This window comes from Carcharodon carcharias, chromosome 1 (genome assembly GCF_017639515.1).
Source record: "Carcharodon carcharias isolate sCarCar2 chromosome 1, sCarCar2.pri, whole genome shotgun sequence".
NCBI lineage: Eukaryota > Metazoa > Chordata > Chondrichthyes > Lamniformes > Lamnidae > Carcharodon > Carcharodon carcharias.
The window spans coordinates 114,181,593-114,202,963 of NC_054467.1; the positions used below are offsets into that span (position 1 = coordinate 114,181,593).

At 40.2% G+C, this 21,371-nt stretch overlaps 1 protein-coding gene and 1 long non-coding RNA gene across 2 annotated transcripts in view; both read right to left on the minus strand.

Moving 5' to 3' along the window:
• LOC121279270 overlaps positions 1-13,708 on the minus strand; it is a 31,216-nt gene extending 17,508 nt beyond the window's left edge. The window contains exons 1-2 of the long non-coding RNA XR_005943351.1: positions 13,688-13,708; positions 4,026-4,122 (exon numbers count right to left, since the gene is read on the minus strand). This is a non-coding gene — a long non-coding RNA (uncharacterized LOC121279270). The remainder of the gene's footprint in view (positions 1-4,025; positions 4,123-13,687) is intronic.
• A 1,589-nt stretch (positions 13,709-15,297) lies between these two features.
• The window catches only part of LOC121279262 (prominin-1-A-like), a 202,796-nt gene continuing 196,722 nt past the window's right edge, over positions 15,298-21,371 (minus strand). The window contains exons 22-23 of the mRNA XM_041190363.1: positions 15,540-15,629; positions 15,298-15,417 (exon numbers count right to left, since the gene is read on the minus strand). Coding sequence (XP_041046297.1) covers positions 15,298-15,417; positions 15,540-15,629 — 210 coding nt within the window. The remainder of the gene's footprint in view (positions 15,418-15,539; positions 15,630-21,371) is intronic.

The window sequence follows — 21,371 nt, forward strand, 5'->3', positions numbered from 1 at the left end:
AGGGCTTATCTTATGAGGAACGGTTGGACAGGTTGAGCATATCCCATTGGAGTTTAGAAGAGTGAGAGGTGATCTTATTGAAACATACAAGATCCTGAGGGGACTTGACAGGGTGAATGCCAAGAGGATGTTTCCCCTTATGTGAGAGACTAGAATTAGAGGCCACAGTTTAAAATTAAGTGATCTCCCATTTAAGAAGGAGATGAAGGGTATAGGGGCTAGGCAGGAAAGTAGTGTGAGGCCACATCAGATCAGCTATGATCTAATCAAAAAGCAGAATAGGTTCGAGGGGCCAAATGGCCTTCTCCTGCTTTTAAGTTGTATGTTTGTATTATTTAAAACACATTTATAGCAGAATATTCACCTTAAATTAGTTCATCTTCTGTGCAAATGTCATTCCTATTATTTAAGACGGGAGGGATGGAAAAACCAGAACACTGCAGTCCTCCCAGTTTAATGTCAGTTGAGGGGAAGTTACTCAAATCTATCAGGGACAAAGTGATTGAGCATGTGAACAAATATGAGCAGATCAGAGTTAGCATAAATTTGTGAAGGCAGGTCATGCTTGACCAATCTAGCTGAATTTTATGAGGTCACCAAGATTGATAAGGGGGTGTCTAAGAATTTTGTCTGAATGGACTTTCAGAAGCCATTTGATAAAGTGCTGTATAAGAGATTAGCAGCAAACATTGGGGTAGGGAATCTTGTGGCATGGTTTGGTAACTGGGTGAGAGCTAACAGGCAAAGCACAGGAAAAAGGAAATGTTGGTAGAATGTGACAAGTGGTGTTCCCTCGGGATCTAGAGTAAGGCCTCAGCTTTTTGCATATATACATCAATGAATGGATGAAGGAACAGAGATGCATATCTATGTTTGAGATGATACTAAATTAGGAGGCACAAAGGACATATACAGGTCAAGTCAGTGGGCAAAACTGTGGCAGATAGAGTTCAATAAAAGGTATTGTGGGGTCACCACTTTGGATCCATAAAAGAAAAGTAAGATATTTTCTTAACGCAGGAGATTAAAAACTGTGTCCAGGCACACAAAGTGGTATAAAGACTTGGTCAGATCCCATCTACAGTACAGTACTCAGCTTTGGGCACCACAACTCAGGAAAGATATACTGGCCGTGGAGGTTCACCAGAATAATATCATGACTTTAACAGTTAAATTAAAAGGACAGATTGCATCAACTTGGGTTAGAACATTAAAAATAGGAAAAGCAGGTGGCCATTTGGCCCCTTGAACCTGCTCTGTCATTCAATAAGACAATGATTGTGGCTGATGTGATTGTGGCCTTTAACTCCACTTTCCCGCATGGCCCCATTACCCTTGCAAAACAAAAATCTGTCAAATTCAGCCTTAAATATATTCAATGACTCATCCTCCACTGGTCTCTAGGGAAGAAAATTCCAAACACTAACAACCCTCAGAAGAAACTTCTCCTCATATCTCTGTCTTAAGTGGGAGATCCCATATTTTGAAATTGTGTCCCCTTGTTCCAGATTCCCCGACAAAGGGAAGCATCCACTCAACATCTATCCCTGTCAAGCCCCTTCAGAATCTTGTACGTTTCAATAAGATTACCTCTCATTTTTCTAAATTCCAATATAGGCCCAGTTTGCTCAACCTTTCCCATAAGACAACACCTCAGCCCAGAAATCAGCCTAGTGAACCTTCTCTGAGCTGCTTCCAATGCAAGTAAGTCCCTCCCTAAATAAAGTGACCAAAACTGTACACATTGATCTAGATGTGGTCTCACTAATGCCCAATGCCAAGATTCCCCTACTTTTATACTACACCCCCCACCCACACCCCCCCCCCCAACCCCACCCACCCCCCGCAATAAGGCCAACATTCCATTTGCCTTCCTAATTATTTGCTGTTTCTGATTGCTGACTTTATGATTCATGAACAAGGACACCCAGGTCCTCTGTTCAGCAGCATTCTGCTGTCTCTCTCCACTTAGATAATACTCTACTTATCTATTTTTCCTGCCAAAGTTGACAACGTCATATTTTCCCCCATTATGCGCCAATCTTTACCCAAGAGTTCTATTCCCTTGAGTTTAAAAGGTTGAAGGGTGATTTAATGATAACAGAATTTGATACAGAAACTACAGAGAAGCTACTTCCTCTGGTGATGGATTTCAAAACAAGCAACACAATCTTAAAATTTAAGTTAGGTTATTCATGAGTAAAATGAGGATGCACATTTTCACACAAATGGTAATGGAAATCTCTTCCCCAAAAGGCTGTGGATGATGGGTCCATTGAAGTTTTTTGGACATATTTTTAATAGGACAGGTATTAAGGGATATGGATCAAAGGTAAGTAAATGGGGTTGAGGCACAGATCAACTATAATCACATTGGATGGTGGAACAGGCTCAATAAGCTGAATTGCCTACCCCTGTTTCGATAACAGAAGATGAACACAGCTACAATTCCTCAGATTAAGCCAGTTTTGATAAGCGGTCTTGCTGCTTATATAATTACAATGTATTGATGTCCCAATCTTCAAGTAAGTTCTGATTTAGTGGGCAGCACTCTCACCTCTAAATCAGAAGGCTGTGGGATCATCTAGGCTGACACTGCAGTGCATTGCTGTGAGAGTGCTGCACTATTGCAGGTGTCATCTTTTGGCTGAGATGTTAATCAAGGCCTCATCTGCATTCTCAAGCATGCATAAAAGATGCCATTGTATTATTTTGAAGCAGAGCAGAGGAGTTATCCCCAGTGTCCTGACCAATATTTATCTTTTTTTTAATTATTTGATGAGATGTGGGCATCATTGGCAAAACTAGCATTTGTTGCCCATCCCTAATTGTTGTTGAACTGAGTGGCTCACTGGATTATTTCAGAGGGCACTTAATATTCAACCACATTGCTGTGGGTCTGTAGTCACATGCAGGCTAGACCAAGTAAGGACAGCAGGTTTCCTTCCCTAAAGGACATTAGTGAAGAACATGGGTTTTTACATATGACCATACAAATTAGAAGCAGAGAAGGCCACTCAGTCCCCCAAGCCTGCTCTGCTATTCATTAAGATCATGGCTGGTCTGATTGTAACCTCAATTCCACATTCCTGCCTGCCCCAAATAACCTTTCACCCCCTTGCTTATCAAGAATCTATCTATCTCTGCCTTAAAAATATTCAAAGACTCTGCTTCCACTGTCTTTTGAGGAAGTAAATTCCAAAGACTCATGACCCTCAGAAAAAATTTCTCCTCACGTCTGCCTTAAATGGGCAGCCCCTTATTTTTAAACAGTGACCCATAGTTCTAGGTTCTCTTGCAAAAGGAAGCATCCTTTCCACATCCACCCTGTTAAGACTCCTCAGGATCTTATGGGCAGGATTTTACATGTCGGCAAGTGGGAGTGGGGCCCACTCACCGACTCGTAAAATGTTGCGCGGTGATGTCGGGTGTAACTCCTGACATCACCACGCCCCATCTAAATTTTCAGGTAGGCGGGGGCACAGCAAAATCAGCTGGGTGCTCAGACTTCAACTTCGCCCCCGACGGGGAGAAAATTCTGCCCTATATGTTTCGATCAAGTCTCCTCTTACTCTTCTAAACTCCCATGGATACAAACCTTAGCCTTTCCAACCTTTCCTCATAAGACAACCTGCTCCTTCGTGGTATTGGTCTAGTAAACCAGACTTTTATGACAATCGATGATAGTTTCATAGCCACCATTGCTGAGACTAGCTTTCAATTCCAGATTTAATAAACTGAATTTAGATTCCACCAATTGCTATGTAGCTAGAGGATTAACCTGGGTCTCTGGACTACCAGTTCAGTAACATTACCACACTGCCACCGTCTCCCGCTATACTAAAAATACTAAAAAGATTATCTGGTCACTGTTGCATTGCTTTTGGGAGCTTGCTGCAATGAAGTGCTTTGGGACATCTTGAGGTCATGAAAGGCTACACAAGTCTTTCTTTCTTCATATGTAATGTTGTCCCACAATAATTTTCTTTGAAAAAAAAAGGAAAAAGATATAGTATATTTAGTACCTTACCAACCCCAGAGCCAGGAGTGTCTCACCAACCAGAGAGCTTTGGAGGAGCTGAAGCTCTGGGGAACCTGGTCAAAGTATCATATGGAGGAGTGCTATTGATGTGAACAGAACCCAAAATCAATTAAGCCAAAATATTTACTACATCAGTTCAATCATGCCATTTAAAATAAAAAAAAACATGCATCTGTTGCTTCAAAATTATCACCCTTCTCTATCTAAATAGAAATCACAATCTTTAAAAAAATGCAGAATTTGCATTGAGATACATTATTAAGAAATGAAAAATACATAGTTCTCAAACATAACAGTTGCATTTATAAGAATATTTGTTTGTGTTTGAACAGTATTCAAAATTTTACTAAGCTGAGGTAAAGTTCGAAACACTAAATCTCATGAAAATAATTTTAACATTCACATACAGATACTGTAAGAAACTGATTACAGTTTGTCAGTGTTTACATACATTAAAGTACACTCTTCTGCACTACCTAACCATTCAAATCCGACAAAACATGCTTGCAATCACCCATTCTCTGAAATGAACTATCACCACTTTAAACATTAGAGTAAATTTTTACTGCAATTTCCCTCTTGGTACTGTATACACATGCATTGGTTTGGACAGGCTGGTCTATCTTGCAACTTTCGATAATTATGCTGAAATAATTTATTCCAAACCATACTCTGAACTTTGCATTGCTGGAATTGGACCAAATTCAAATACCTAAATTTCCTTCAGTTAATATTTTTTACACTGCATTCTACAAATACCTTTAAAAAATACGTAGACTGAGAGATTCATGATTCACACATACACATCCGGCCACTTCTCCTAGGAGTTTAAAGCTTGGTAGTTAAGCGAATTGCCTTGCACCATAGTAAATATGGTTAATTAATTTTAGAATTTATTTTTAAGGCATAAGCTAGGTCCAAGGCAGTTAGTAGCAAGGCGGCAGCAACCTTGTAAATTGTCTACGTAAAATTCAGATTCATCAACATGTATAAAATTTTACAGCCATTTCACTCATATTGAAATGTGCAACAGGCAAAAAATTGCAGCAATTCTCATCTCTGCTTGCACACCAATACAAGAATAAAAGCACTCAGACTTGTGCGCTTTGTTAATTGTATATTAATTGCACTTAATTGTATGCAGGTGGTAGGCATTAACTGGGGATTCAATTGTGCCCCTGTAAACAGGCAGACCAAAACTGTGGTTGTTGGGGTTAGGAGGTGCACGTGTGTAATATGTAATTCTGTAAATAAATTGTCATGAACATGTGTAAAGATTGGTTCCAGTTCTATCCTTCACCAACTGGTTTTCTGGAATAACATGATGGCTGAGGATAGCTGCCTAAAGGTGAAGATTGGAAGTGAAGCAAAAAAGTTTCAAAAAAACTACATTCCTGAGGCCAATGTGGAAAATGGCTGAAAACAAATGTAGATTGTCAGGTCCTGATCACATGCCAATGTTCTTGAAGTCTGACCACGTGATTGGTGGCAGAATGAAGTGGTTTTGTGGACATGGGTATTGTCTTTACCAAAGGAAAGAAGGCTGCTTTCTACAAGAAGTAAAATGAGAAATATTTTGTGAGATCAATGCCTTGGTCAATTGGATAGTGAAGAAGGTTTAGACCTTCTAATAGAGTTCTTGGATGAAATCTACAAGAAAGATTACCTGTTAAATGCCTATTATAGATTTCAGAAAATAGATGGTCATTCCTTAGAAAAATATATCATGGACATCAACAGATTGTATAAAAGATTTAAAAAATCAATTTGGGGGTCAGTATTAGCACTTAAATTCTAGATTGTGTTAAGGTGTCCTAGTGGACAATTTACTGTTGGAACTGCTGTTTGGTTTTGGGAGAGGGATCTGATGTCTGCTACCTTGAAAAAATTCTTGGGGAAATAGTCATTTTCTTCATCCTTAAAGAAACAAATGGGATTTCCCATGGTCAAAGAAGGAATAGAGGACTCAATGATCACAAGATTTCCAAAATGAGGATGGAAGCACCTTTAACAGATCTGGCTATTAAAGCAGAAAACAGAAATGCTGGGTAAATGAAACCCAGGAATGCCCAAGGAACAATCAATAGGTGCTTCATATGTGACTCCAAGTATCATTATGCAGTTTTAAATATATAAAGAGCAAGAGAATAACTAGGGAAACAGTAGGGCCAATTAGGGGCCATAGAGGTAATCTGTTTGTGGACCCAGAAGACGTGGGTAAAGTCCTCAATGAAAACATTGCATCAGTCTTCACAATGGAAAAGGAGGACGCAGGTATAGACATCAGGATGGAGGACTGTGAAATGTTAGAGGAAATTAACATAGAGAGAGAGGAGGTACTAGTGGGTTTAGCGGCCTTAAAAGTGGATAAATCCGCAGGCCCGGATGAGATATATCCCAGGATGTTGAGGGAAGGGAAGAGATATCAGGGGCCCTGACAGTAAATTTCAAATTCTCTCTGGCCACAGGTGAGGTGCCAGAGGACTGGAGAGCTGCTAACATTGTTATTTTATTAAAAAAGGGAGGAACGGATAGACCAGGAAATTACAGGCCAGTCAGTCTAACCTCAGTGGTGGGGAAGCTACTAGAAAGAATTCTGAGGGACGGAATATATCTGCACATGGAGGGACACAGAATAATCACAGATAGTCAGCATGGATTTGCGAAAGGAAGGTCGTGTTTGACAAATTTGATCAAATTTTTGAGGAGGTAACCGGAGTATTAATGAGGATAATGCATTTGATGCGGTCTACATGGACTTTAGCAAGGCTTTTGATAAGGTCCCTCATGGCAAACTGGTCAAGAAAGTAAAAGCCCATGGGATCCAAGGCAAAGTGGCACTTTGGATCCAAAATTGGCTGAGAGGCAAGAAGCAGAGGATGATGATAGAGGGGTGTTTCTATGACTGGAAGTCTGTTTCCAGCGGGGTTCCGCAGGGCTTGGTGCTGGGGCCCTTGCTGTGTGTGGTGTACATAACTGCAGTAGGATATCAATGGACTGGTCAGGTGGGCAAATGGAATTCAACCCAGCAAAATGTGAGGTAATGTACTTGGGGAGGGCTAACAAGGCAAGGGATTACATTATGAGGGTGCAGAGGAGATATACCAGGATGCTGCCTGGGCTGGAGGGTCTGGACTATGAAAAAAGATTGGATAAGCTGGGGGTTGTTTTCCTTGCAGCAGCAAAGGTTGAGAGGGGATCTGATAGAGGTGTATAAGATTATGAGCGGCATAGATAGGGTGGATAGGAAGGCACTTTTTCCATTAGTAGAAGGGTCAATAACCAAAGGGTATAGATTTAAGGTAAGAGGTAGAAGGCTAAGAGGGGAGTTGAAGAGAAATTTTTTCACCCAGAGGGTGGTGGGAGTCTGGAACTCATTGTCTGAAACAGTGGTTGAGTCAGAAACTCTTATAACATTTAAAAAGCACTTGGATATTCACTTGTGTTGCCATAGCCTCCAGGGCTATGGGCCAAGCGCTGGAGAACAGGATTAGTGTAGTCAGATCTTTGTTGACTGGCGTGGATACTATGGGCTGAATGGCCTCCTTCTGTGCTGTAAACATCTATGAGTCTAATTGCTGAAAATGAAGGGGCAAGGTCCTTGAAATGATTGATGCAAGGCTGACGAATATAAACTTACTACTTGCTTTTGATTTGGTGATTGCAACACATTGAAGTCACGATGTAGTCTCTAGTGAGATACCTACATGGTTGAGTAAGCCTTCTATGAAAAAAGTTTAAATGAAACTTCACATGGAGCATAAGACAATTATATTTGGAAAGTCAGTGGATCTAGTGTTTACCCAGTCAGGGCATTATTATATCCTTTTAACAAATCGTGATATTTCTCATCAGGGTATTAAATAAATATTAATGGGATCAGGTGATAAGAATCAAAGAGAAAAAAAATTGTCTTAAAATTATATAAACAATTTGCGCACCCCACTAGCCAAAGGTTAAAACTCCTGCTAAAAGACGCGGGTGTGATTGAAGAGTATGAGGCTACTAGAAGAGATAAATGAGAAGTGTGAAATCCGTCAAAGTATTAGACAATTCCGCCACGTCCTATTGTAAGCCTTCTTAGCACCCGACACTAACAAGGTTGTTGTCACACATCTAAAGATTTGGGACAAAGGCAGAAATATTTTCATTTTACAATATGTAGACTTGGCAACCAGATTTAGGCAGGAATTTTGTGGAAGTATGAAGGCTCTATGGACCTTTAAAAATGGTGGGTGTGACCCAAATATCAAAGTCCTGCCCCCATTTCCGGCACATCCAATTTTTGCCGGTAAGGAAAAGCAGCGGGGTATGATTCACACAGGAGAGAAACCTAAACTCAGCAGGGCTATTTGAACTCAGTGCTGAATTCAAACAGACCCAATTTTGGCTGTTCCAAGGGCCTTAAACTGCAGGGTGGGAGTGATGAAATGATGGTGTAGATGTAAACGCACTTGAGGGTGGAAAAGGTCTGTATAACTGTCATGATCTGATTTTCTTTTTTAAATGTCCCACTCTTTACACTTAAAATAAACAGGCTGCAACGATCAGTGAGAATTTTAAAAACTCTCTGCTTGACTGCTTTGATTGACAGGCATAAGTTAAAAAAAAAGTAGCGTCCCGTCATGCAATTTCAATAGAGTTTTATGTTGACATTTCCCCAAGGGCTATTATTGTGGTGTTATGAATGCTTGACTGAGTTTCAAAAGCTACAATTATCTCACAGGGGTTTTGAGTTCATAGTTTTATTAACAGTTTAAAGAGTTTATGACATGATTAACTGTCTTTGATGTGAATAGAAGTTTGTTTGCTTTTAATTAGAGATGAAAGACTTCAGGTAATTTAAAACCTTTGAATGGGTTTTGCGAATAAATTTTCTTTCGCTATCAAGTGGTAGCATGCCACAGGGATCAGTGCTGGGATCTCAACTGTTTACAATTTATATACATGACTTGGATGAAGGGATTGAAGGGATGGTTGCCAAATTTGCTGCTGACATAAAGATAGGTAGGAAAGTAAGTTGTGAAGAGGACATAAGGAGGCTGAAAACAAATATAGATAGGTTAAGTGAGTGAGCAAAGATCTGGCAGATGGAGCTTAAAGTGGGAAAATGTGAAATTGTCCATTTTGGCAGGGAGAATAAAATAGAAGCATATTATCTAAATGGTAAGACATTGTAGAGCTCTGAGGTGCAGAGGAATCTAGATGTCCTAGTGCATGAGTACTAGCACTAGCCACAAATGGCTAGTGTACAAGTACAGCAAGTAATTAGGAAAGCTAATAGAATGTTATCATTGATTGCAAGGGGAATTGAATACAAAAGTAGGGGGGTTATGCTTCAGTTGTACAGGACATTATGAGACCATACTTGGAGTACTGTGTACAGTATTGGTCACCTTATTTAAGGAAGGATGTAAATGCGTTGGAAGCAGTTCAGAGAAGGTTTACCAGCCTAATACCTGGAATGGGCGGGTAGTCTAATGAGGAAATGTTGGACAGACTAGGCTTGTATCCACTGGAGTTTAGATGGGTAAGAGGCGACTTGATTGAAATATATAAGATCCTGAGGGGGCTAGTCAGGCTGAATGTGGAGAGGATGTTTTCTCTTGCGGGAGAATCTAAAACTAGGGATCACTGTTTAAAAATAAGGTGCCGCCCATTTAAAGCAGAGATGAGGTGAATTTCTTTCACGCAGAAGGTCATGAGTTTTTGGAAGTCTCTTCCTGAAAACGTGGTGGAAGCAGAGTCTTTGAATATTTTTAAGGCAGAGGTGGATAGATTCTTGGTAAGCAAGGGCGTGATAGGTTATCAGCGCTAGGTGGGATGCAGATTTCAGGCTACTATCAAATCAGCCATGATCTTCTTAAATGGCTGTGCAGGCTTGAGGGGCTGAATGGCCTACTCATGCTCCTTGTTCTTATGTAGATTATTAGAAGTTTATTTATTTTCATTGCCACATGGCTCCTGAGGTCTGCCCATGGTGGATACTGAGAGGTAGCACAGGAAGTATGAAGGGTCATGGTTGTGGGTAGGGGGCATAAGTTGGCATTGACTCGGTATGGAGGTTATAAAAATCCCTGAGGAGGTGGGTGAGGAATATGAGTTGGCACTGAGTTGGTATGAAGGCTATGAGGGGCCATGAGGCTGGGTTGGGTAATGGCAATGTGAATGATCATTATACGCATGACAAAACTATCACATTGAATGGTCAACTGCCCAGAGTCGGTACTCTGGTGGCATTTATTCCATGGGGTCCAGATGCAACATTGTGGGACATACAGAAAAAGCTACTGAAGTTTAACTCCTGGTTGAATGTTCAGGATGGTAGTCGAGAGGTAACGTCCACGGACTGGCAGGCTGGGGTGAACAATTGGAGAATAAGAGAGCACAGTGTAACAACTGATGGTGGTCTGAAAGTGGTTCTTGTGACAGAAAATGATCACGTACTGGCGAAAGGTTCTCCGAAAGTGTAAAGGGGAGATCTTGCAGTAGTAGTACTGACAGACATAAAATCGCAAATTGAGGCTGTAGCTTGAATCGGTTACACAAGGAACTAAAAGCCACAGAACAGTCTAGAAGCACAAGTCCTCATAATCGTGAAGTTTTAGTGATTGTCAACTGGAGGATAAATTAACGAGAGGTAAAACTATGGGAATTAGATAGTTGGACAGAATTTTTTTTTATTAATGGGATATGGGCATCGCTGGCTGGGCCAGCATTTATTTCCCTTCCCTAATTCCCTTGGGAACTGAGTAGCTTGCTAGGCCATTTCAGAGGGCATTTAAGTGTCAACCACATTACTGTGGGTCTGGAGACCAGACCAGATAAGGACAGCAGATTTCTTTCCCTAAAGGACATTAGTGAGCCAGATGGGTTTTTTTATGACAATCGACAATTGTTTTACGGTCATCATTAGACTTTTAATTCCAGATTTTATTGAATGCAAATTCCACTATCTGCTATGGTGGGATTTGAACCCGGGACCCCAGAGCATGACCCTGGATCTCTGGATTACCAGCCACCACCTCTCCCTAAATTTAAGTTTATTCCGAACTAACAGATAAGGGACAACCAGCCTTGTCACATAAGTGAGTTTACACTGAAAAAGTCCTGGCAGATAGGACTTTTAAGGTTAATGCGAGGCTGGTTACTAGGGGTTTTGAAGAGTCACTGGGTGTTACAGATGTTAGATTATTCTGTAGCTGGAAAAGTAATCTTGAAAATCTTTTTGAGCTTTTCTGGCCACATGCTCATCAGAGTGTAGACCAATCAACATTAAAGCAGCATTTCTGCAGGGTGATACTTTTCACAGAAATGTTTCTGAAACATCCCAAAGAAGCAGCACATGCAGAAGGAAAACTGTGGAAACTAAACAAATGTGCTAAAGAATAATACTTTCAGGATGTGGTATTTTTCAGTGAGATATGTTTTGCCAAAAATAATGTTCAACTTAAAAGGGATCCAGTTATGTTTTATTGGTAACATAAAGGAAAACTTTCAGATATCTTCAAGATGCATATTGATGATCTCTAATCAGATGGGACTGCGAAACTTAAGAGCTATATTATTAATAAGATCAGAGTAGAATTTAAGATTGGAAGTCAGGCTTGTGGGGCTTTTAAATATATTGGTTTAGATATTAAGCAGAGCAGGTATGGCATAACTTTAAATCAACAAACCTATCCAGAGAGTTTTATTTGATCCTGGTCAATCATAGTAGGTCCTCTCAGCAAGATGATGTTACATCTATAGAGATGGAGCACTTGTGAGGCTTGTTTGGTCAGTTGAACTGGTTGGGCACTCAGACCAGACCAGATACTACTTTTAATGTGTTGGAATCAAGTACCACAATGAAATGTTTTAAGGGCAAAATAAAATTACAATAATTAAATCTGGAGACTTGCACACTTAGGTGAGTCAAAAAATACATGCTAGTCTTCCTGATGGGTATTCTAGTGCAGCTGATTTCACAATATTTCTTATGGATGAAAATGGGAAATGTTGTCCTTTAGCTGCGAAGCTAAGAAAATAAAAATGGCTGTTAAAAGTGCTTTGGCTGCTCTTGTGGAGGCAGTGGATACGAGATTTCATTTGTCAAAAAATTTAAGCGGAGTTCTATAGAATGGATGTACTGAATGTAACACACCCATTGAATGTTAAGTAGATAATCATTCAATGTGGTGTTATGTGCAGTCTGCAAAAAGTATAAATGAGAAAAGGTTACAGATTGACTTAAAATAAAAGCAAACTACTGCAGATGCTGGAAATCTGAATTAAAAACAGAAAATGCTGGTAAAACTCAGCAAGTCTGGCAGCAGCTGTGGAGAGAGAAACAGAGTTAACGTTTCAAGTCCATATGACTCTTCTTCAGAGCTAAAGAAAGCTCTGAAGAAGAGTCATATGGACTCTAAATGTTAACCCCTTTTCTCTCTCCACAGATGCTGACAGACCTGCTGAGTTATTCCAGCATTTTCTGTTTTTATTACAGATTGACCTTGCTGGCTTGAAACAAATGCTGGAGAGAAAAGAAATCACTAAAATTAAATGGGTGGGTGTAAGTTATCAACTATCTAATTGTTTTACAAAAATAAATGCTTGTACAAAGAAATTGTGCTTGGCCTAAATAGCCAAGTGGTTATGGTACTGGGCTTGTAACCCCAAGATCAAGAGTTCAAATCTCACCATGGCAAATTATGAAACAATGTAATTTCATCTGAATAGGAACAGATGGAAATGTGTTTGTACTCGAAAGAGTTACAAAGAAATTGTCAGGGTCCTAGATAAAATGTGTCACACAACATAAAGCTTGACACAGAATATGGAAGCTTTTGATTCAATTTGTTTTGAAATTTTGCACGTACTTATAAATTCTAATTTAAAGAGTGAATGAAATCTGTTAATTGTGTTTAATTGTATGCAGGTGATGGGCATTAACTGGAGATTCACTTATGCCCCTGTAAATAGGCACAGACTGAACCTGTGGTTGTTGGGGTTGGGAGATGTATGTTTGTAATGTGTAACTTTATAAATACATGCTTAGAATAGTGTGTAAAGATTGACTTTATTTCTACCCTTTAAAGGCTTTCTGGAATATAACATGCTGTACCCTTACAATTTACATTTTGAATTTCCAGCTCTTTGGAAACTGATTTGCCCAAATATCCACCCCTTTTAAATTTACAACACTCCTCCCATAGATATACTAAAATTAGCCAGCATTCTACATAAAATACAAGCCTAGAACATAATCCAAAGCAATGTACAATCCTTCAGACATGCATTTTTTAGATTGTTTTCATGGAATTATGGATCCAGAAATATTGAAGAAATTTATAATCTTTTCATAGTGAAAAAATAATATATATGTAGAAGTATTTTTGAACATTGAGCATTGGCCTGCACAGTCTAAAGTTGTATTCATGCCATACCTTTGTAAAATTAAACATTTCCATTTGCTGTGGAGCATAGTAAATTGAGTGAACAGTTTATTGTCTTAATGAATGTACACACAACATACTCATGCTGGTTAGTTTTAAAGAAGCATGCAAAAGTTAGAAGCCTTTCAGTGTTTAGCTTGAGCAGGGAAACTCTTTCAGTAATTATAGACAAATCTGCCATGCATAGATGCACTCTCAGGTCATTTACCTTATCAACACTGGACTTTGACTATCAATGTGAATTCTCATTATGATAACCATTACTACCAATTTCCAAGCTGCAACAAAAAGTTTATACTATATGCATAGAGGGAAAAAGGCTTGGGCTTTCAATGTACATTTAAAAAAATGTATGAAGCAAAATGAAAAATAAAACATGTCTGTATTGGTAGTTATTTCACATTCATCTCAAAACGAAAAAAAACTATACATTTTCCAATTCTGAATCTGCAACGTTATCCTAAATTTAAAAGGTATCTGAATAGACACTGGATACACTGCATCAAAACATACAGAGTGCTATTTTATAATAGGAAACAATCAAAGTTATATGCAGCTTAATCTATTTTGTAAGCAAATAATTCAAAGCAGTTATGCAAATAATTAAAGTGCATGTCACAATATTTTTGTTTGATTTCTTTTAACCTATAGATTGTGCTCAGTGTTATTCAAATTTTTCTCTTTACATACATAATTGTATTTTTGCCCAGATTTCAATGTAACACTACATGTATAACTCAGTTTACGACCTATTACCTTGTCAGACTTACAAATTTAACCCCCAAGGTGATTCAGTATGAAACAATCTCTTACGTTTTCATGGGAATATTCTCAACACTACAGAAATACAAGAAATGGGAATGTCGTTAAAATGCGTAGAAAATATTAAAGCAGCACTTATACTTTGCTGAGGATAATATTAATATGTAAATTTTCTGTGGTGCTAAACCACTGACATCACCTCTTCAGTTTAATACTTAATGTAAAGTTTATTAAAGAAAAAGAAGGGAGGGTAGAAATAAAAATCCAAAACACAAATATGTGACAACACTTTTCCAAATGCAATGTGTATTGGATCCCCAATTAAAAGCAAGCAATGATTGCCTAAAAAAAAGAAAACTGAAAGAAAGTGGAAAAGGTATCAATGGTTATCACAAAGTAAAATGCCAAGTCCCTGAGACAGAGGAACTGTAAAGAAAGAAAGGAATATTTAGAGTTTAGAGACCGACAGTTAATAAATCAATGGTTCAATTTAGCTCTATACTCTTTTTACAAACGTGTAGCATTTGAAACCTTGGGAGAAACACAAGACTATAAAGAATCATGTGGGCGAATACTATGTCTACTTCTACTTTTGTCTAACACAAGGAAAAAATCTCGTCAGTCCAAAACAAAAACACAAATCATTATAGAAACTCAATTGTCAGCTGAACCTGCACAACAATGTTTTGCCCATGTTACTCAATTTCTGCACAAGGGACCACCAATATCATAGGAGAGCAGCTGCTCAAATTTTATTCCTTCAGTACAATTTCACAACAGATTGAAATTTGGAAAAATGATTTTGTTTCATGCAAGGGGCAGGTGTGTTTTGTGGATTTTTTCCCAGCACTGACTTTCATTCATTTAGCGCCACATTGAAATTAAGATTTATCTGCAAAATTGATTTTATTTAGAAATGCTACAAATATAGAAAGGCCTGTATTTTCGGAAAAAATCCCAATTATAAATATGAATTAACAATTCCTTGTGCTTCAAAAACATGCAAAAACTGTAGGAAGATTAGGAAATTAATAGAAACACCATTTTAAAGTCTACTCACTCATCATATACATCCTCTGTATCCATCCGCCGATAGAATTTGGCTAATTTCACAGCAATTATAATACTTGGTATTAAAAATATTGTACAGCATCCAAGGCCAAACCAAAAACCATTCTAAAGAAAGCAATGAAAAAAGAAAATAAATAAACTTATTATTCCTAGGTAACCAAAAACATGACCAAATGTTACTCAAAAAACAAGTAGCATGCATCATACAATTGGTGGAAATATTTTACCAGGGAATCCATTATAAAACCGCACAGTATCATATCAGCTGCATCCACAGCATTAGCAATCGGCTTACAGATGGCAACCTCATTGCTCATCTGCAAAATTAAACAGAATATATTTTATGAGAAAAACATTGATATTTAACATTAATTAATTTGACCTTTTTCATGTAAATGAACTGACATGTTACAGGAAGTTGCCAAGTAACTTATATAACTTCTCAGTGATTGGTAGCAAATAGGAAGAGAAGGGAGAGAAAGAAAAAGTCATACACCATTTTGACTTGGACACATGCCTTCATCATCACTGGTATAATCCTGGAACTATCTACCTAATAAAATGCGAGAGTACCTTCACCACAGAATGCAGCAGTTCAAGAAGTCATCCCACCACCAGCTTTAAGAACAACTAGGGTCCAACAGAGGGCGGTAGTGAGAAGTGACTGAGAAGCATTCTGGGAGAAGTCAGCGCAGTCACCGCAACTCGGAAGGGGATCAAGGAGAAGGACCCTTGCTCTCAACAGGAGAAAGAGCATCCAACAGAGGGCGGTAGTGAGAAGTGACTGAGAAGCATTCTGGGAGAGGTCAGTGCAGTCACTGCAACTCAGAAGGGGATCGAGGAGGACACTATCAAAGAGCAGAATAGCCCCAAACATTACATTGCTGTAGTGTTCCCATCCCTCCCTCCACCTCAAAACCAAAAAAAAGAGAGGGAGAGGCAGTACCTTCAGGAGTGCACCAGACCTGCAAGGGACACTCTTCTAACAGTGGATTTTTTAAAAAAGCAGCTGTTTGGTGAGTAAATCCTGGTGAGTTTTTTTTTTCAATCAATTAAAATAATTCATTGCTTAATACTGAGGTAGGAGCTAAAACTAAAGTATAGAGTAGTACTGTACAAGTATAATTAGTCAAGAAACAAGGTTCCTAGCTAACATAAATAAAGGCCCAAGCTAGTGTATTTTTTAAGGGAGTAACTAGCTTAATCGAGAGGGACATCATGGCAGGAGCACTCAGACCCGTGATATGCTCTTCCTGCAGAATGTGAGAAATGAGGGACTCTTCCAGCGTCCCTGGTGACCATGTGTGCAGAAGGTATGTCCAAATGCAGCTTCTAGCTGACTGGATTTCGGAGCTGGAACTGCGGGTGGACTCATTGTGGAGCATCCGTGCTGAGCAAGTCGTGGATAGCACGTTTAGTGAGATGGTCACACTGCAGGTGAAGATTACACAGGCAGAAAGGGAATGGGTGACCATCAGGAACAGTAAAAGACTCAGGAAGGTAGTGCAGGAGTCACCTGTGATCATCCCCCTCTCTAACAGATATACCGCTTTGGATACTGTTGGGGGGGGATGGCCTCTCAGGGGAAAGCAGCAACAGCCAAGTTCACAGCACCGTGGGTGGCTCTGCTGCTCAGAGCGGTGGGAGGAAAACAAGTGGCAGGGCTATACTGATAGGGGATTCAATAATTAGGGACACAGACAGACGTTTCTGTGGCCGCAAACGTGAATCAAGGATGGTATGTTGCCTCCCTGGTGCCAGGGTCCGGGATGTCATGGACCGGCTGCAGGACATTCTGGGGAGGGAAGGTAAACAGCCAGTGGTCGTGTACCACATTGGTACTAACGACATAGATAAACTAAAGGATGAGGACCTGCAAGCTCAGTACAAGAAGTTAGGAGATAAGTTAAAATGCAGGACCTCAAATGTAGTAATCTCAGATTACTTCCAGTTCCACGTGCTAGCGAGAGCAGGAATAAGAAGATAGACTAAATGAACGCGTGGCTGGAGAGATGGTGTAGCCGGAAGGGATTCAGATTTTTGACGCACTGGGACCGGTTCTGGGGAAGGTGGGACCTGTACAAACCGGACGGGCTGCACCCAGGCAGAGCTGGGACCAGTGTCTTTGCAGGGGCTTTTGCTAGTTCTGTTGGGGAATATTTAAACGAATGTGGCAGGTTGGGATCCCAGGAGTAGGATTAGATAGGTCAGATTCAGATCAGAAAAATGGAGGTAGAACATTAGCTAGGGACATTGTGATAGACATGGAGTTACAGGAGAAGCAAAGTTTAAAAAGCATCCGCAAGGGAAACTGACAGGGTTAAACTGTTTATACCTCAATGCAAGGAGTATTACAAACAAGGTAGATGAGTTAAGGGCACAGGTAGATACATGGCAGCAGGCTAAAGGAGAGACAGAACTGGCAGCTTAATATCCCTGGTTATAGAGTTTTCAGACACAATAGAGTAGGAGATAAAAAAGGAGGGGGGTAGTACTAATAGTTAAAGAATCAATTCCAGTTGTGAGAAGGGACGCTATACTAAATGGGTCAACAAACGAGGCTTTATGGGTTGAGCTTAGAAATACAAAAAGGGGCAGTCACACTACTGGGAGTATACTACAGACCCCCAAATAGTGAAAGGGAGATAGAAGAACAAATATGTAGGCAAATTTCTACTTGTAAGAACAAGAGGGCAATAATAGTAGGAGACTTCAACTATCCTAATATCAACTGGGATTCAAACAATATAAGGGGCACTGAGGGAGAAACATTCATGCAGTGTGTCCAGGAAAATTTTTTCAACCAATTAGTGACAAACCCAATGACAGGAGATGCAATTCCAGACCTAGTCTTGGGGAACGACAAAGGGCAATTGGGTGAAGTGACAGTTGGCGACCATATCAGATCACAATTCAATTAGATTTAGCATTACCCTGGAAGAGGACAGAGATAAGGCATGAGTAAAAGTCTTGAACTGGGGGAAGGCAAATTTTGCAGAAATGAGAAGGGACTTGGCTGAGGTGGACTGAACAGCACCGCTGGGGGACAAAACAATGGAGAACCAGTGCAAAGCACTAAAAAGCGATATCCTAATTGTACAAAGTAGACATGTCCCCTACAAAAATAAGAGTGGTACTGCCAAAACTAGAACCCCCTGGTTGTCTGGAGGAATACAGGGGAAGATCAAACAGAAAAAGAAAGCGTACGATAGGAGCAAAGAACTAAGCACTGCAGATAGCCTAGACGAATATAGGAAGTGCAGAGACGAAGTAAAAAAGGAAATAAGGAAATCAAAGAGAGGGCATGAAAAAAGGTTAGGAAGTAAAGTTAAAGATAACCCAAAGATGTTTTACCAATACATTAATGCTAAAAGGTTAGTTAAGGTGAAAGTAGGATATTTCAGAGATGAAGATGGAAACTTGTGTGTAGACGTAGAGGCTGTGGGAAGGGTTTTGGATGAATATTTTGTCTCCGTGTTTACAAAGGAAAGGGAGGATGTAGATATAGTAGTCCAGGAGGAACACTGCGAGATATTGGATGCGATAGTCATAAAGAGAGAGGAAGTAATCGAAGGGTTGAAATCCTTGAACTTCGATAAGTCACCAGGGCCAGATGGATTGTTTCCGAGGTTGCTGAAGGAAATCAGGGAGGAGATAGCAGATGCTCTGAGGATGATTTTCCAATCTTCACTAGATACAGGGGAGGTACCGGAGGACTGGAGAAATGTAAACGTAGTTCCATTGTTTAAAAAGGGATCAAAGGAAATGCCAAACAATTATAGGCCAGTTATTCTTACATTGGTGGTGAGCAAATTAGTAGAATCAATCCTGAGATATAGGATTAACAGTCACGTGGAAAAGCATGGACTAGTCAGCGATGGTCAGCATGGATTTTTTAAAGAAAGGTCCTGCCTCACAAATTTGATTAAATTCTTTGAGGAAGTGTCAAGAAAGGTTGATGAAGGTAGTGCAGTGGATGTTGTGTACATGGATTTTAGCAAGGCATTTGACAAGGTCCCACATGGCAGATTGGTCAGGAAAGTAAAAGCCCATGGGATTCAGGGTAATGTGGCAAACTGGATAAAAGGTTGGCTTTGTTACAGGAAACAAAGGGTAATGGTCGATGGATGCCCTTGCGAATGGAAAGTTACGTCAAGTGGTGTTCCACAGGGCTCAGTGTTAGGACCCTTGCTGTTTGTGTTATATGTTATCAATTTGGATGTGAACATGGGGGGCATGATTGGGAAAGTTGCAGATGACACAAAGATTGGCCGAGTAGTGGATAGTGTAGAGGATAGCCATAATCTCCAAAACGATATAGATGGGTTGGTGGCAGATGGATTTTAATATAGAGTTGTGTGAGGTCATACATTTAGGGAGATCAAACAGTTACAGGGATTGCACAGTAAACGGGAATATACTAAGACGGGTAGATGAAGTGAGCGATCTTGGCGTACAAGTACACAGGTCACTGAAGGCAGCAGTTCAAGTAGACAAGGTTGTAAAGAAGGCATATGGAATGCTCTCCTTCATTGGCAGAGGTCTAGAATATAAAAGTAAGAATATAATGTTGGAATTGTATAAAACACTGGTGAGGCCACAACTGGGGTATTGTGTGCAGTTCTGGTCATCACATTACAGGAAGGACGTAATAGCTCTGGAGAGAATGCAGAGGAGGTTTACAAGAATGTTGCCAGGGTTAGAAAAGTGTAGCTACAAGGAGAGATTGGATAGGTTGGGGTTATTTTCCTCAGAACAAAGAAGGCTGGGGGGTGACTTGATTGAGGTGTACAAAATTATGAGGGGAATAGATAGAGTGGACAGGATAAAATTGTTTCCCTTGGTGGAGAATTCTAGAACCAGGGGACATAGATTGAAGATAAGTGGCTGAAAGTGTAGGGGGGACATGAGGAGGAACTTTTTTACGCAGAGGATAGTGGGTGTCTGGAATTCGCTGCCCCAGTTGGTGGTAGAGGCAAAAACTCTAAACTCCTTTAAAAAGTACCTGGATCTGCACCTAAAGTGCTGTAAGCTGCAGGGCTATGGGCCAGGTGCAGGAAGGTGGGATTAGAAAGGGCACCTGGGTGTCCTCAAGCTGGCATGGACAAGATGGGCCGAATGTCCATCTTCTGTGCTGTAACTTTTCTAAGGTTCTATGGTTCTAGGGATGGACAATAATTGCAAGCCTCGGCAACAATGCCCCTATTCTGAGAATGTTAAAGATGCCTCAGGCCTGCTTGCGCACCAAAGGGCTGTATAAGATGATAGGTGGAGGCAGAGATGGATGCACAAGATGACAACTTGTGTTAACAGAGAACCTTTATAACATTAGAAAATCCAAATGCACCTTACACAGTAATAAAAGAAATTAAACATTAAATTAGAAGAGTGATCTTAGGGATGGTGCCAAGGATTGGGTGAAAAAATTGTGAGATGTAGTGATGGACAGATTTAAGGGGTGAAATCTTCAGGTCTGGAGTATAAATTGGGAAGTGGGAGTGGAAAAGAGAGTGATTTCCGCTTGGGGGCAGAACGGCTGGCCAAGCACAAACTTGCACTGGTCAGTTCATTAAATATGCATATGTGAGGAGCATAGCAAATCATGTGGCAAGAGTGGGCAGGATGTTGACACCCCTGCCACTCCCTCCTCAGATGGACCATAGCCAGTAGAAGTGCATGCTTGTATGGAGCCAGCATCATGTATGACTGAAGTGATCTGTGAACAAATTGCAATAATCTATCTAGTCATTATATTCTTTGAAGCTGTCCCTCTGGCCATGAGTATTTTAGCCAATGGCAAGCCCTGTAGTTAGTATCGGCCTCCCTCCACCTCACCATGGTGAAGCCCTTGTCTTCACAGGTGAGTTCTCCTCTCAGTCACACATCCATGTGCATGGAGACTGCAGCATTGGCTAGTGTAATGAAAGCCATGCCCACACACCCGCCATCAAAAATAACTGAGCTTCCCTCCATGACCCTTGAGATATATTCGAGAGACCCTTGCCTTGCCATCACAGATGCACCCACCCAGCCCAATATCAGCCATGACCATCTATCGA